At 46.6% G+C, this 17,324-nt stretch overlaps 1 protein-coding gene across 3 annotated transcripts in view; it reads left to right on the top strand.

Annotated features, from left to right (window-relative positions):
* Nucleotides 1-17,324, top strand: part of MOCS1 (molybdenum cofactor synthesis 1) — a 36,701-nt gene that overhangs the window by 17,314 nt on the left and 2,063 nt on the right. Inside the window, exons 4-10 of one of the 3 annotated variants that reach the window (XM_021691978.1) lie at nt 8,892-9,056; nt 11,425-11,486; nt 11,835-11,946; nt 12,357-12,469; nt 12,929-13,039; nt 15,323-15,443; nt 15,990-16,037. In XM_021691978.1, coding sequence (XP_021547653.1) covers nt 8,892-9,056; nt 11,425-11,486; nt 11,835-11,946; nt 12,357-12,469; nt 12,929-13,039; nt 15,323-15,443; nt 15,990-16,037 — 732 coding nt within the window. Of the gene's footprint in view, nt 1-8,891; nt 9,057-11,424; nt 11,487-11,834; nt 11,947-12,356; nt 12,470-12,928; nt 13,040-15,322; nt 15,444-15,989; nt 16,053-17,324 lie in introns of all 3 variants that reach the window. The other 2 variants (XM_021691980.2, XM_044917342.1) reach the window with 2 other exon arrangements.

Here is a 17,324-nt window from a genome sequence, read left to right on the forward strand (position 1 = left end):
ACAAAGTATAGATTAGGTAACTTATAAACAGCAAACATTTATTTCTCGTAGTTCTGGAGGCTGGAAATCCAAGATCAAGGTGCCAGCATGGTCAAGTGAGAGCTCTCTTCTGGGTCACAGACTTACCATTGTATGGTCACATGGCAGAAGGAGGTCTGTGGGATCTCTCGTATCAGAGCACTAATCCTTCCACCCTCAAGACCTAATCACCTCCCAAAGGCCCCACCTTCTAACACCATCACATTGAGCATTAGGATTCAACATGTGAATTTGGGGATGGGGGCAGGGGACAAACATATAACCACAGCACATAGTATTCCTTCTTATTCTTTCATCTGCAAGAGTTTGTGTTAATCTGTGATAATCACTTTGAAAATTTGATCTCACCTGTAAAATTGTGCCTGGTATATTCTTTGCAGGGAGATTTCTAACTGAGCTTCAATTCCTTTGATAGTTATTGCACTAGTAAAATTCTTGACTTCTTTTAGAGTCGGTTTTGGTAGTGCTATCTTTTTTTTTTTGATATTTCTGATTTCAAATTTATTGGTATGAAATTGATAGTATTTTCTTATTTTTTAATCTGTTTTACTTGCAGTTTTGGTTTTTTAAATCTTACTATGTTTTATTTGTACCTTATCTCTTTTCTGTTTCTTGATAAATCTTGCCAGAGGTTTGTCTATTGTGCTAGTCTTTAACAAACCAACTTCTGGATTTGTCAAGTCTTATTGTATATTTGTATTCCGTTTTATTACTTCTGCCTTCCATCCTGGTGTAGCCTATTGCTTTCATAACATTTAGTTATAAATATTTAATTTTTATTCTGATTTGTTCTTTGATCTATGACATATTTATGTACTGTTTTTAATTTCTAAATATGTGAGGATTTTTCATGTATATTTTATTATAATTATGTAGTATTTAGAGATCTTATCTATATGATAATTATTCTTTAAAATTTATTGAGGCTTTCTTTCTGACCTAGTATATTGACAGTTTTTATAAATGTTCTGTGTGTGCTTGCATAGAATGGTTATTTAATTACTGGATGGAGACATCTGTATTTGTTCATTGGATCCAGCTTGTTAATTTTATTGTTCAAACCTTTGGTTATCTCCATTTGCTGGCTTCTACCTGTTTGGCCTGCCAATAATAAATAAGTGGGTAGACTTGTTAATTTCTCCCAGAGGTCCCATTTGTTTTTACTTTATATTTAGTAGAGGTGATTTTATTAGGTTCATATGTGATTAGAATTGTCATGTCTTCTTCATGAATTGGATCTTTTATCACTACGTAGTAGCTCTCTCTATAATGATACTTTGGGTCTTTAAGGTCTATGTGTTTTATTTTACTAAAGTTATGTCAGCTTGCTTTTGGCTCTACTAAGACCATTGTATCTGGCTTCACCTTTTTACTTTAAACTTTGTTATGTTCTTATGCTTTAGATTTGTTTGTTATGACAGCCCATAGCTATTACTTGTGTTTCTTTTATCAAATTTGACAATCTCTGACCTAACTAGTGAGTTGATTCTAGGTAACTTTATGGTAACTATTGAAATATTTGGACTTGTTTCTATAATCTTTTATCTGTCATACTTTTTCTGTGTTTCTTTTTCCTCCCTTTTGGCTTTTAAATAAATGATCCCTCCTTCTTCTCCCTAATAAGCCAAGAACTTTAACACACTCTCAGGTCCTTGATTTTGTCACCCCTCACTCCACCCTTACTGTTGATATTTTCTAGAATTTTATCTCTAGGTTATTAGGACTAAGCTACTCATCCGTGTCTCTCTTTTTTTTAAAAATTAAAAAAAAATTTTTTTTAAAGATTTTGTTTATTTATTTTTGAGAGAGAGCACATGCACAAGCACAAGTTGGGGGAAGGGGCAGAGGGAGAAGCAGACTCCCTGCTAGCAAGGAGCCCCATGTGGGACTCAATCCCAGGACCCTGGGATCATGACCTGAGCTGAAGGCAGACACTTAATTGACTGAACCACCCAGGCACTCCCTCTTTAAAAATTTTTTTAGCAATTTTATTTATTAGAGAGAGCAAGTGAGAGGAATAGAGGGAGAGGGACAAGCTGACTCCACGCTGAGCATGGAGCCTGACGTGGGGCTCAATCCCATGACCCTGAGATCATGACCTGAGCTGAAATCAAGAGTTGGATGCTTAACTGACTCAGCCACCCAGGGCCCCCCCTCTGTGTCTCTTGTAAGCATTCTGTATCCTTTAAGATTACAACAAACCAAGTGGATGCTGACACTCACAGGGGCTTGGGGAAGTTATGTAATGCAGTTTAATAAAATCCTCCCACTGCTTCCTGACTCTGCGTTGTGGTTTTCCTGTTCTCTTTTTCCCCTAATGCACAGTCCCTAGGAAATGGGAGGGTGTGGCCTGTGCCAGCCATAGCTGGAACCCCAATGTCCTGGCTTCCCCCTAATCCTCCAGGCTTCCTAGTTCCCCCACAAGGTCTCACACTGGTCTATCCCAGCAGTTACTACTCTCCTTCAGGCCTGGCCACCCTAATTAAGAGCAGATTTCTCCTGTGGGTGGTCTGAGCACAATCCCTTCCCTTTGGCTTTTCTTTAAAAAAAAAAGAAAGAAAAGTGTTTTTCTTGCTTTTTGTTTTTTAAGAAATTACCAAGGTATTTGATCACCCCATATTCCCATAATTCCTGCAGCTTCTGTTGAATTGGTTTCTCATTTTATTTGAGTATTCTCTCTAAAAGTTGATGTGTGTCTAATGGTGAATCTAATTTTGGTGGTGTATCTAATTAAATCTGACAGATAATTTTTATAATGTTTTAAAGTAGTAGAGTAGTAGTTTTATAATGTTATTTGAATGCATATTAAATTTTAGGTTCAAGTTTCATTCCTTTGTTCTCTTAAGAATGTCACTACATTGTCCCCTGACAGCCAGTATTGCTGTTGGGAAAAGTCTGATGTCGATCTGGTTCTTGCTCTTGGTAGATGCTATGTTCTTTCTCTCTGGAAGTTATTAGAGTGCTTTCTTTGTATCTGATTTTCTTAAATTTTGGTATAATATCCCTAGAATAGGCTTTTCCTTACTTGTCCTGTTGACAATGAAATTGTTCTTTCAGTACTAAGCCATTTGTTTTAAATTTGGGGAAATTCTCTCCATTATTTCTTCAGATAGTTCCTCCTTGCCAGCTTAATTTTTTGCCTGGGACCTCTGTTATCTGGATGTTACCCCTGCTACTTATAGCCTCCACAGTATTTAAATTATATTTTGATTTCTTATTCTCTTCCTCTTTTTCTTTTTTTTCAAAGATTTTATTTATTTTAGAGAGGGAAAGAGAGAGAGAGCAAGCAGGGCTAGGGGCAGAGGAAGAGGGAGAGAATGTCTAGCAAACTCCTCATTGTGCGCAGAGCCCAACTCAGGGTTCGATCTCACACCCTGAGATCATGACCTGAGCCAAAACCAAGAGTCAGACGCTTAACCCACTGAGCTACCCAGGCACCCCTCTTTTCCTGGGAGAGCCCTAAATCTTATCTTCTCATATTACTGTATATCTTATTTCTTGTGTTCTTTATTTCATGATTAGGCTTTTATCTACTATGTCTTTACCCTTGTTTTTTATGATAAATTTTCATGTTATTAATATCCTTCATTATTTCTTTTACTGTATTGATCATGTTTCTCTTACATCAGTCTGTTTTAATCATTTTCCTTCTATTGGTATCTATTTTATAGGGTTTTTTGAGGGGGCAGGGAGCACTAGTTGTCCTTCTTAAGAGTCTCCTTGGTTTAGCTGGTAAATTTGTTCCCCTGAGAATATTCGCTATTCTTTATAGCACTACTTAATGGAAAGAGATTTAAGGCCAGATCTTCATCTCTGATAGGCCCGTGGGGCTAAAGAACTGAGAATATCACAGTTACCCACTCATGTTTGTACTCTCCCCACCGAACAACTGGCCTTGCTATGTGTGACTGCATGGAGTCGTATACTGCACAACTCCGGGAGTGAGTATTCATTTAGATGATGATGAGAATGGCACCTCCTACCTTTCTGTAATATGGCAACCCTGCAGGTCTTCACCTTCAAACCCTCAGCAAGAAGCAGATTTGGAAGGAGGCAATTACCCTTGATTTTAATCCACCAGTTCTGGGGCTTTGGAGGGGGTAGATGGAGGAATGAATGCCTAAGGCCTCAACTCCTCTTCCAGAAAGGCCCTGGCAGATTCCCTGAGTTTACCTCCAGTGGATTCCCCAGCTGGTGCTCTGGGGTGGTCGACACCGATTTCTTCAGTGAAGGGACACACAGTGATTGTTCTGAGGCATCAGTGGGTGAGGGTAAGAATCGCGCTTGAACTGTCTTATTTTCCTTGAACTGCTTACTTTCTCTGCCAGCTCTCTTCAACCCCAGGCTACAAACACCCTCCCGCACACCCATTCAGAAGCACTCTTCTTCCGGTGTTCCTCGAGATTTTCATTTTGTAAAAGTTCCTAGATTCTCTGTTTCTTCAGAGTTGATTTGCTAAAGGGAGCCAACTACTGCTAATTTTCCATATTTTACTTTCCCACAGTAAAGCTCTTCTCTTTCTTTTTTTAACATTAAAAATAAAAACTGCCAGTTATTTTACCAGCAGAAATGAGTTTATTCGGGGATGAAAGAGAATTGCAATCTGGGACAGACAAGCTGTGGCAAAACCAGGGGTGAGTCTGGAGAACAAAAGGAGAGGTGGGCTTTTTATGGAGAAAGGGGGTAAGTCAGGAAGGCTGCTATAAAGGAAAAACCCATTGGAATCAACAGGGAGTTGGAAGTATAGTGCCTTCTCATTGGCTGAGCTGTTGCCAGAGGGAGAAGGAAAGTGTTTCTTCCTGAAGCTGGCAAAGTAAAGTAGTATCCATTTGCAAGGTCAAGTCCCTCTCTTCCTGTTGGGTCCGCAAGTGACTCTGAGTGGTAGAGCTTGAGAGCTCCCCCTGCAGAAACCTCCCAACTTCATTTTAGTGGGGTTTCCCATGATTAATTTTCACACTTTTTAAAACAACAACTTTATTTTTAAACTTTTATTTTCTAGTTACAAGAATAGGGCATGTTTATTTCAAATAAGCAAAAAGAGTATCACTACTACCCCAATACAACAACTGTTAACATTTTGGTTTGGTGACTTGCCTGTCATTTTGCTTTGTATCTGGTTTCTAACTACTGGTTTCAACCCGGACTTTAATATAACGTGTATTTCCCAACTTCCCTAACATGATTTTACAGTCATTTTTTGGTTATGTAATATTCCATCATCCAGACAAAGCATAATTTAGCCAGTTTTCTGTTGTTGGCTATCTGGATGATTTCCCTCTTCCTTTTATTATGTATTGTTCTCTAATAAACATTCTTGTAGATAAATACTGTTCACGTCCTTAATTATTTCCTTAGGTTAAATTCTTAGAAGTGAAATTTCAGGTCACAGGCATTTTAAGGTTCCATACACTACTCTCCAGATAGAGAGCTTATCTCCAGAAAAGTTATATAATTATGGTCTTATATCATGAGCATGTGCATTTCCATACACCCCTACCTAAACTGGGTGTTAACTTTGTGATCTGCTGTTGTCTTTTTCTCAATCCAGCTTGTCTTGGGCATTTTACTTCTCATTTCTGTACTCGCATAGAGCTGAGCTGATTGTTCACCAAGATTCATGCATATACACCACATTATTTTTTATCCATTCATCATCAGTGGACATTTAGGTTGTTTCCATGTCTTGGTTTTTGTAAATAATGCAGTGAACAATGGGGGTGCATATTATCTTTTTGAGTTAGTGTTTTTGTTGTGGTTTTTTTTTCCAGATAAATACCCAGAAGTGGAATTGTTGGATCATATGGTAGTTCTAGTTTTAAGTTTTTGAGGAAACTCTATACTGTTTTCCATAGTGGCTGCATCAGTTTACATTTCCACCAACATTGTACAAGGGTTCTCTTTTCTCCACATCCTTACCAGCACTTGTTAATTCTTGTCTTTTTGATCATAGCCATTCCTAAGAGGTGTGAGGTAATATCCCACTGTGGTTTTGATTTGCATTTCCCTGATGATGAGTGATGTTGAGCATCTTTTCATATATCTTTTGGCCATCTTGTATATCTTTTTTGGAAAAAATGTCTGTTCAGATCCTCTGCCCATTTTAAATTGGATTGTTGGGTTTTTGCTATCAAGTTGTATGGGTTCTTTATGTATTTTACATATTAACCCCTTATCAGATATATGATTTACAAATATCTTCTCCCATTCAGTAGGTTGCCTTTTTATTTTGTTGATGATTTCCTTTGTAAACAGAAGCTTTTTAGTTTGATGTTTTTCCACTTGTTTAATTTTGCCTTTCTTGCCTCCAAAAAATCATCACCAACACTGATGTCAAGGAGCTTACCACCCCTGTTTTCTTCTAGGAGCTTTATAGTTTCAGATCAAGTCTTTAATCCATTTTGAGTTAATTTTTGCGCATGGTGTAAGGTAGTGGTAACAGTTTCCTTCTGCATGTGGCTGTCCAGTTTTCCCAATACCATGTGTTGAAGAGACTCTCCTTTCCCCATTGCATATTTTTGGCTCCTTTGTCGTAAATTAATTGGCTATGTGTTCATGGGTTTACTTACGGGCTTTGTATTCAGTTCCATCAATCTGTATGTCTGTTTTTATCCAATACCATACTGTTTTGATTACTATAGCTTTGTAATTTAATTTGAAATCAGGGGGTGTGATGTCTTCAACTTTGTTCTTTTTTCTCAACATGGCTTTGTCTATTTAGAGCCTTTTGTGGTTCTATACATATTTTGGGATTGTTCTATTTCTGTGAAAAATGCCAGAATTTTGATGGAGGTTGCACTGAATCTGTAGATCGCTTTGGGTAATATGAACATTTTAATAATATTGATTCTTCCAGTTCATGAGCACAAAATATCTTTCCACTTATTCTGTCTTCTTCAGTTTCTTTCATTAATGTCTTGAGAGTTTTCAGTGTAGCGGTCTTTCACCTCCTTAGTTAAATTAATTTTTAGGTATTTTGTTCTTTTGGATACAGTTATAAATGGGATTGTTTTCTTTATTTCTCTTTATGATAATTTGTTATTACTATATAGAAATGCAACAAATTTTTGTATATTGATTTCTGTATCCTGTAACTATACTAAATTCATTTATTAGTTTTAATGTTTTTTTGGTGGGCTTCTTTAGGGTTTTCTCTATATGTCATCTGCAAATAGTGATAGCTTTACTTTTTCCCTTCCAGTTTGATGCCTTATATCTCTTTTTTTCCCCCTAAGGTCTAGGTAAGACCTCCAATACTATGTTGAATAAAAGTGGCAGGAGCAAATATCCTTGTCTTGTTCCTGATCTTAGAGGAAAAGCTTTCAGCTTTTCACCATTGACTAAGATATTAGTTCGTAGGCTTGTCATATATGGCTTCTATTATGCTGAGGAATGCTCCTTCTATACCCACTTTTTTTTTTTTTTTTTAGAGTTTTTGTCATGAAAGTGTGTCAGATTTTGTCAGATGTTTTTTCTGCATCTAATGAGTTGGTCATCTGATTTTTATCCTTCCTTTTGTTTATGTGGCATATATCACATTGATTTTGTGAATGTTGAACCTTTCTTGCATCCCTGGAGTAAATTCCATTTGATCATGATGTATGATCCTTTTATTATATTGATGAATATGGTTTGCTAATATTTTGTTGAGGATTTTGCATCTATGTTCATCTAACTTTGATTTTTTTTTTTTAATTCAATTAGCCAACTAATAGTACCTCATTCGTTTCAGGTGTAGTGTTCAATAAATTAGGTTCAAATAAATCAGTGCCATCAACATGGACACTAACTCTGATTTTTAAAAGAATCCTCTTCTGTTATCTCTTTCACTTTTCCTTCCTCTTTCATTCTTCTGTTTGTGGAATTTATCTTTCTTTTACAACATTCTCCTTAAATGGGTGCTGACTCTTGGCTATGTACTCATCTCAGTGCTCAAGGCTTCTGTTGGCCTGGCTGCCAGTGCTGTTTCTATTCATGCTGGTTTCCCCCACCCCCTTCAGCTAGCTTAAGTACTCTAGCCTTGGGGTAAAAGCTGCAGCCTTCCCCCTGCACATAAGGATGGAGGGAGACCAACTTACCCAGCTCAGGCAAACACAGTTCCCCAGACTGGTAATCTCCTTGACATGCCCAGGGTCCTTCCTACTCCCTGTGTAGGTGACTGTTAAGTTTGGGGTACACTAGTCGCCCTCCTACTTTGTACAGAACCTTCTGTATGTGCTTTGGGCTGTGGTTTCCTCAATCCACATGAGCCCATCTGCTTTCTGTCTTTCAGGATTTCTCTACTTGTCTGGGCCATTGAAGGCATTCTTTCTTGCCTTCCAGTGCTATTGTGGACTCTTTTTTCATCCTTCTGTTATGTCTAGGGACTTGGGTTATAATGGAGGAGGCAGTTTAGCAAGTAATCCAAACACTTCTTTGTTTCTTCTATGCAGAGTATGAGCACCTATGAGTTGATTAACTGAGAGCATAGTCTTGGAGTCAAGTACACAGGGATTTGAATCTCAGCCGTTCTTACTAGCTGTGTGACTTTAAGCAATTGTCTTAATCTCTCCAAGTCTCTCTTGCCTTATCTAGTAAATGGGGATAACCCTTGTTGTGAGGCTTCAGTGAGCTAAGGCCCGCAAAGCCCTTGGCAGGGCCTTTAGCAGAGTGAGCACTCAGTGTTTAATCTTTTGGTTATTTTTATCAGAGTTTTTATTTTTCTGTTTTTATTAAGCTAAACCCAATTAATAGAAGAGCACAGAGAAACCCTTTTCCATCCATCTTATTTGGACTTGGAGTTTCTTCTTCCCGCCCTTCTCCCAGCCTCACCGGGAATAAACAGACTGACTTCCCCCCTTCTGCTCTCTCTACAGCTCAGCTCCGCCAGCTGGAGGGACTGAGGACTGTTGGCATCACCACCAACGGCATCAACCTAGCCCGGCTGCTCCCTCAGCTTCAGAAGGCTGGTCTCAGTGCCATCAACATCAGCCTGGATACACTGGTGCCAGCCAAATTTGAGTTCATCGTTCGCAGGAAAGGTGAGCCAGTGTGGTTTGCAGTGGAGGGGGGCCCTCCAAGGCAAGGGGCCTGGTTGCTCCCTTTTGGTGTCTGAGCTGCAGATAAACCTGAGCATTTATTCCTCACCCCTCACCTTCGCCAGATGTCTTCTGTCTCTATAGCCATACCCATACGCTTGGGAAATCTGGGGGATCAGATGCTAAGACCTGTGATGACCAGTCTCCTTATGCCCTGCCCCCAGTGTGCCTGGGACTGAGAGGGTTGCTAGTGTGCAGGCCTTTCCATTTTAAAACCAAGGCAGTCCCTGGCAGATGGGACAACTTGATTACCCTATAATGAGCTCTGAGGAAATGTGGGGCAGCCCAGGGTGGAAGCAGCTGCCTTGAGGTGCCAGGGTCAAGGCCAGCACTGCCACGGCCTCCCCCACCAGGCTTCATCACGGAGGGCACAGGTCGGGGAGGTAGAGCAGCCCTGAGCCCTGGGTCTCATTAGATCAGCACCTGATGTCCCTTGGGGCATGGGCTTCAGTTTGGGGTAGGAAGTATCCGGGGTTGGATGCCCTTTGATTTGGGGAGGGTGGTACATAACTGAGACTTCTCAGCAATCCTTCCCCTTCTCTGGAAACAGCTTCTAGCTCCCAGCCCCACTTTCTCTTTCCCCTGCTCCATGCGGTGACTCCCTGTTTACACCACCCACGTGCTGAGGACGTGCTCATGGAGTCCTTGCCCTCTGGAAAGAGCTGCTGCAGGTGCTGTGGAGGGGACAGAGACACACAGGACATTGCTCTGCCTTACAGGCCAAAATGTGTGATGCTACTAGATCACCTTTGTTTGTCTTGTGATGTCAATTAAAGTGCTGCAGAGAAGGAGAGAGAACTCCTAGTGCGGAAGACCTGGAGGGCTCCATGGAGCAGGCATTTACTTTGGGCCTTGAGTAATGGGGAGTGGGAAGAGGAGTTGGATCAAGGGAGCTTACTTTGAAGGGGAACGTCAGTCGGAAACCTGCAAGGGCTCTGAGGTGGAAAGTGCATTTGTGGGTTTCAGCCCCCAACCCGACATCCACATCTCCCCTGCCTCCTTGTCTCGTTTCTTAGAATGAGGATTGGAGACAGTAGATCCTGATGTTAGATCTGCTGCCTTCCCGTTTATACTCCTGTGTCCACCACCTCCTTTTGGAGGTAGCGTGCTTTACAAAGGAAGAAACTTCTAGATTATCATAACAACATTTTCTGTGAAAGCCACACTTTCCTCCCTTTTCCCTCCCTCACCGGGCCATCTAAAAATGCTACAGGGAAACCATGGAGGCCATCATCTGGCCACCCTCCCCCAGGGGGATGGCCCAGCTGTGAATCACCACAATCACCAGGCTGTGCAGGGTGGGGTAGGGGCCAGTGTGCAGGAGGCGCTCAAATGTTTGGACGCACGAGTGAGCCGAGAGTGAGCGGAGGTGAGGAGAAGCCAACCTGGGATCACAGGTACTGTGGTTAACCACAGAGATGGGAGAATCACATGCATACTAACGGCTCACTCGTGCTGGTACAGACCCTGCACTTAGGAAGTGCACGGTGTGAGCGGGCAGAGTGCATGAATGGACAGACTTTAAAAGCACTGACAAAGGAGTCTAGAAACCTGCATTCTTTTTTTTGTTTTGAAACATACCTTTTTTGTATTTTAAAAATGTGGAAATAATAATTTCTGATTTTCGTATAATTTGTACATTAGATTATCATTTCAGTTAGAATATTAATTGCCACAAACTTTAACCTACTAATAGTTTTTTTTAAATTTTATTTTATTATGTTATGTTAGTCACCATACAATACATCATTAGTTTTTGACGTGGTGAGGCACGCAGCGTGAGGCCTTCAGCAGGGCGCTGCCTCTCCTCAGGCCTCAGTTTCCCCATCTGGACAATGAGAGGGGTCACCTAGATAAGGGTTGGCACATTACAGTCCACCAGCTAAATCCAGCCCCCTGCTTTTTTTTTTTTTTTTTAATTTTATAGCCTGGGAGCCAAGAGTGAATTTGACAGATAATATTTATAATCAACTTAATGATAGGGAACATTAACTATGAACCCCCAGTTAAGCAAAGTATTATCCCAGCAAAAAGAATTCCATTCCTCCATTACATTTGTAGAGCTATGTCATAAAAAATTGTACTCAATTATCAGATTCTGTAATTAGTCAATACAGTCTTTATAAGATATACCTAATAATATCCTCAATTTCACCTCTTAGCCTACAAAACCTAAAATATTTACCATCTGGTCCCTGGACTTGGGGGTCTCTGAGGCTCCTTACTGCTCTGGTGCTTCCCTCTGGGTGTAAGGGGGGCAGGGGAGAGGGAGAAAGAGAAAGTTTCCAGACCCTTCCCTCCTTCCTCGCAGGCTTCCACAAGGTCATGGCGGGCATCCACAAGGCCATCGAGCTGGGCTACAGCCCTGTGAAGGTGAGCCCCTGCTGCTGCTTTGAACCTCGGACTTCTGCCCCTCTAGCCTGGCTAGGCCGTCCGCTGCGGGCGTCGGGGCCCATGGCAGCTCCCCGTGCTGGCCGGTGCAGCTAGCTATACTGTACCCCCCCCTTCCTTGCCCCCTGGATCCAGCGTGCCCCTGACACCCTACAAAGGAGGGGAGAAAACCAGTGACCCCCTGGGAATCCCCAACTTAAGAACTGGGGGAGAGAGACACGGAATGGGCCCTCCAGTGGAGAACCTAGGCAGGCGCCAGACCCCCAAAGGTCATTCCTGAAAAAGAGTGCAAGGAGGGACAGCCCTTGTGGTCCCCTTGTCCCTGGCCAGGTGAACTGTGTGGTGATGCGAGGCCTGAACGAGGACGAGCTTCTGGACTTCGTCGCTTTGACCGAGGGCCTCCCTCTGGACGTGCGTTTCATAGAGTACATGCCCTTCGACGGTCAGTGACCTGGGGCGGGGAGGGAGGAGGAGGTTGGGCCTGGTGGCAGAACTGGTCCAGCGCCAGGCTGAGAGCGTGGTGTGGGGATGCTGAGGACCCTAGGGAGGGTTGAGTGGGTGGACAAGGTCTGACGGACCCTGTGGGTGCTGCTGACCCTGGGGCCTGCTGTGTGAGTAGGAATTTCCCCAGGGATGATGGGGAGGGGCCTGGGCAGGCGCCAAGGCTAGGGCTATGATGGGGCATCAGAGGCATCTCCACGTCAGGCCTGGTTTGACCCACCTGTGTTAGGCCGGTCCTCCTGCCCTCCCATCCAAGGGGTGGAACTGATTCCTGGGCTCTGTGGGAGGATGGACCTGAAGACCCCAGGCCCTTGCAACTCTGTGACTCAGTGGCTTCCAATCCTGAGACAGGTAACAGGTGGAACTTCAAGAAGATGGTGAGCTACAAGGAGATGCTGAACACCCTCCAGCAGCAGTGGCCAGAGCTGGAGAAGCTGCCTGAGGAGGAATCCAGCACAGCCAAGGTTACGGGCAGGAGAGTGGGGCTGGGTCGGGAGGAGGAGCACGGAAGAGCGGGCACTGAGGTCGGAATGCAGCGAGGCAGGGCAGTACTGTGTAGCAGGAGGCATGACCGTGCCTTCACAGCTGCCTCCTGGTGGGCAGAGCAGCAGGCTGGGCATGGGGCATGAGGCGGCTGTAAGTACCTTGTCCTAGGCCACACTTCAGTGAGTGGTGGGCAGGTGCTCTGGCCATGTGGCCCGTGGGCCTCCGAATCCATAGCAGGTTTGCTGTCCGGCAGGCCAGGTGCAAGCAGAGAGCTCGTAGGTCATGCATTGTGTCAGAGTCTTCTGTTGGCTCGGGGCCACGGGTGCTCCCTTCCGTGGGGCTCCTCCGGAGAGGGCTGAAGAGTGGGGGCTCTGGTGCCATTGGCGGCCCATCCAGCACCATCCCCTCCACTGCCCTTCTTTCCCTGCTCACCCCAGGCCTTTAAAATCCCTGGCTTCCGAGGCCAGCTCAGCTTCATCACGTCCATGTCTGAGCATTTCTGTGGAACCTGTAACCGACTGCGAATCACGGCTGATGGGAACCTCAAGGTAAGTGTCCCTTTCCCCACAAGGGCCCCCTTGCCACTTCTGTGTTGTCAATCTCTCTTCCCCACCTGTGCCCCCAGATGGAGGGGAGGCATGGAAGTGCACGGTGTGGTTGGGCACATGGTGTGGTTGGCGAAATAGGGTCCGTTTTGGGGGGGAGCATGGGGACAGAAGGTGAAAGTGAACCCATGGCCTTCCTTCCCGGGGCCCCTACAGTAACTTCCGGTTGATTGGGAGCCACTTGCCAGGCTCGATGTTACCAGGGTGGGCAGGGAAGAGGTGAAGGGTCCATGTGTCCTGGACCGCAGCCCCCACCCGATGGGCTCCTTTCCAGGCCAGGGGCTCCACTCTGAAACCAGCGTCCATTACTCATACCTGGTCAGCACATACCGTGCCTTCAGCCCTGTGGAGAATGTCCGAGAGGCGTAGACCTACTCGTTCCCTTTACAGGCAGTCTCATTGATAAGACCCAATAAAGAGCTGATGTGTGGCAGTGCATAATTCGGTGTCAGATGAGTGGCCAGACAGGCTGTGAGGGTGGTGAGCTTTGAGGGAGCGCGTCCTGGACACTGGTGACCTTGAAGAGTGGAGAAGGAGGGCGAGGGAGGACACTTGTCTGGAGTTCGTGCTAATGTGGCTGGGGCAGATTAACGCCAGGTATCCCCAGGTGAAATGTACAGTGTGTGTTCTATGGACAGTAGGGTGCTGTGCAGTTTCTGGACAAGGGAGGACATGACTCCCGTTCGTGTCTGAGGGAGAATAACCCACTGGTTGAATTTGGAAACAGGAAGACTAGTCAGATGGCCCTTTAGCAGTGTTCCATGTAGGCAAGAGTGGGAGGCGAGGACAGGAAGGAGGAATGAAGAAGCTGGTAAGGCATGCAGGGGGGTGGCGGGGGGCCGACTGAGAAGGCGTCCGGGGGGGGGCGGTCGGCTTTGGGAGCTGTTTAGCATGGGGAAGGAGGGAGATCAGAGATCAGATGCATGGAGTTGGACATCCAGAAGGGACCATCCAGCACTTGTTCAAAAGCCAGGGCTTTTTTTCTGGGCCGGAGATGTGGAATTGCCCTAAAATATGGGTGGCATCTGTCTAGTCAGGGCTCCTTCAGGACATGGAAGGTGGGGCTCTGAAGAGAGGCTATCTATAGTGTGGGGTGAAGGGGACTTAGAAGGGATGTCGAGGCACCTGGGGGAGAGGGAGGGGGAGGGGAGGAAGCGGCGTCCCCAGGGCCCATGGAGAGCTGTAGCCTGGCAGGTGGCCGCCTGGTTGGAGCCGCAGCTGTGGAGGGGAGCAGTAACCACCTGAGAAGGCAGAGCCTGGAAGAAGCAGGGCAGCAATGCCCGATCTTTCTCTCCTCTCACTCTCCAATCTCCCAGCAGCCAACCAAGGCAGAAGCCCGCTGGAGGGGATCTCAGAAGGTGGAGCCCCTGGGTGCAGAGGGTGGACCCTGGGGCCTGGTGGGGGAGTGAGGGATGGGGACTAGCCAGCAGGGTGAAGCAGGTGTACCTTCCACTTAGATTCTGTCTGTAGCTTCTCTAGTGCGCTCCGCCCTCAGAGGCGCCACAGACGTTCCTCTGTCCTCTGTGTCCACGGTGCCTTCTATAGAGCTGGCACATAGTAGGCGCTTTATAAAGTTCTGTGGGAGAAGGGTCGGTATCTCACTTGCTGGGACTGGCTCCTCCAGCCCTGAGCCCCCAGAGCAGCCAGCCTCCCTCGGAAGGCGGGGCGTGGCCAGTGTGAATGGCCTCCAGATGCCAGCTCCACCAGGCCTGTGCTAGTCAGTCATCAGTCCAGGTCACAAACTGGAGTGGGTGCAGGGGCAGGCGGGTAATGTCTGTGAGTGTAGGGGCCAGGAGGGGATGGGTGAAATGGGATGTTAGTGCTGCATCTGGGGAGACTGCCAGGACTCAGCTGATTGGGGTCCGTTCTCAAGGCAGAGGCTACTCTGTGGAACGTCTCAGGAGAAGGTATGGATCTGGATTTTTATGTGCTGTCTCTGTTGGCAACTGTGTAATTTTTTATGGTATGCTCTATAAGCTGAAGGTAACCTGACTGTAAGTCAGATGTAGGCTGTGGGATGTCTGATTTTGCTTCCTGCCCCTCTGGCCTCTCTAACTTCACCATCCGGCACCTTCTGTCCCTCACTGCAGGAAGTCCTGCCTTGAGTGTGACCCAGCCACAGGAGGCCTGGATGCTGGCGCTCAGCCCACGGGGGACTCTAGGCAGGGGGGCCAAGGCTCCAGGCCAAGGGAGGCATGTTCTCACCCCCATGGTGACCGCCCACAGGTCTGCCTCTTCGGGAACTCAGAGGTGTCTCTACGGGATCACCTGCGGGCAGGGGCCTCCGAGGAGGAGCTGCTGAGGATCATCGGGGCCGCTGTGGGCAGGAAGAAGCGGCAGCATGCAGGTAAGGGGTGGGCATGGGGAAGGCCGGGCTGGCTGGCTGCCGAGTGGGCCGGAGGGGCTGAGGGGACAGAGCAAAGATTGGCAGGAAGCCAGTGGGACTCCGTGCCCGTCGTGGTGCCCAGTCCGTCCTGTGGCACTTATAGACCGGGGGTGTGGTGATGGTTCTCCTCCCTCGGGGGCATGGGCACAGCAGAGCCTATGCAGGAGAGGGAGCCCTGAATTCTCTTGGGCTGTTTTATCGGGTAGAGGGGAAGGGGAGGTGGGGGGGAGGGGCACTGCACCTGTCTCATCCCACACCTTGCCTTCTGTCAGGAGGGCGGGGTCCCAGGCACCCACTGTGTCCCCCAAGGGCACCCATTCTGGCTCTGTCATGGGTGACTTTGCAGTGTGCAGCAGGGGCTTTTTCTCAGGGTGCGCCTAGGTGAGTGCATGTCTCTGGGTTGTCATACCACGGTGTCCACCATGGTTTCAGTGAACTCTCCTTTCCCCACCCCTCCCGTCCCCCTTTCCTGCTTTCCTCTCCCTCCCCATCTTTCCCTTACCCCAGGCATGTTCAGTATTGCCCAGATGAAGAACCGGCCCATGATCCTCATCGGTGGGTGACCCATCAGTACGTAACCACTCACCCTTGTCCCTGGGGGATCCCGGGGGGTGGGGCTCCTGCCCTAAGGCACCCCCCAGATCCTGCATTTCATCCTGATGTTCACATCCTTGTGTTTCTTCTGCTCCTCTGCCATCTTCTCTCAACCCTCCAGCTTTCCTGTGTCTTCTCTTCCCTGGGGATTGCTCCCCCTCAGTCTACGTACCACAGAAGCCATCCTTTTCTCTTACTAGAAATTGAGGCAGGGTGCCCTCCGGGTTTATGATCACTAAGGTGGTTGTGCCCCGAACATGGAACTCCTGGTTAAGACAGAGACCCCGTCCTGGGCTCTGGAAACTCCCAGCCTAGATACCATTACAGGAGCTGGGCAGAGCTTAGGGCAGCCAGCTAAGAATATTCCTGATTTTTTCAGGGAGGAGGCAGCCAGGATCTCAACTGCCTAGTTCCTTAACTCCTGGGACCTTATATGCATAAAGTCCCATGTGTTCTCTGGGGGAACTGGCTGGCCCATCAGGAGCTTTACGGATGCTGCTACCCGTCTGCTAAAATGCCCAGACGAGAGCAGGGGAGGCCTTGGCCACAGCCAGATCTGGGCTTCTGAATTGTACCAGCAGGCAAGAGAAAGCAGTGAGAAAAACTAGGGGAACGGATTCGCTTCTCCAGGGGTTGGAACCAAGTGAGTGCAGGGGCCCAGCGGAAGGCAGGCTGGTGTGGGCCAGAGACAGCCCAAGGACTACCTCCCATACCAGCTTCCCAGAGAAGGTAAGGCAGCTCACCGAAGCCCTCCCTTGGGAAGAAAACTTGACCATCTCTCTTCTTCCCTCACTTCCAGCATCATAGTCCTACGGATGGGCCTCGACCCATGCTGACACACCTTGATGGCAAGGAGTGGGGCATGCCTTTGTGGCCACCCTGGGAGTGAGGTTGTACCTCTGACATTGGCCAGGTGGGGGCCCAGAGCTGGGAAGCTGGATATTGGGAGACCTATTTGCTTCATAAGGTATATTATTCCTCTCAAGGACACAGAGTAATAAGCTGGTCTGGTTTCTGTAAAACCAGGAGTTGCCTAGAACAGGGTCTCCGACTTTCATGTGCACATGAATCGCTTGGGGATCTTGTCATTTCAGAGTCGGGTTTGGGACTGGGGCTCTGCAACAGACCACCCTTTGGGTAATAAGAGCCTGCAAGGCTCCCAAGGCCCTTGGCACCATTTGGATCAGCCTGTCACTCTGTGGGTACTTCTGATGTCCTTGAGGGGGCTTCAAAGACATTGTTGAAATA

This window comes from Neomonachus schauinslandi, chromosome 8 (genome assembly GCF_002201575.2).
Source record: "Neomonachus schauinslandi chromosome 8, ASM220157v2, whole genome shotgun sequence".
NCBI lineage: Eukaryota > Metazoa > Chordata > Mammalia > Carnivora > Phocidae > Neomonachus > Neomonachus schauinslandi.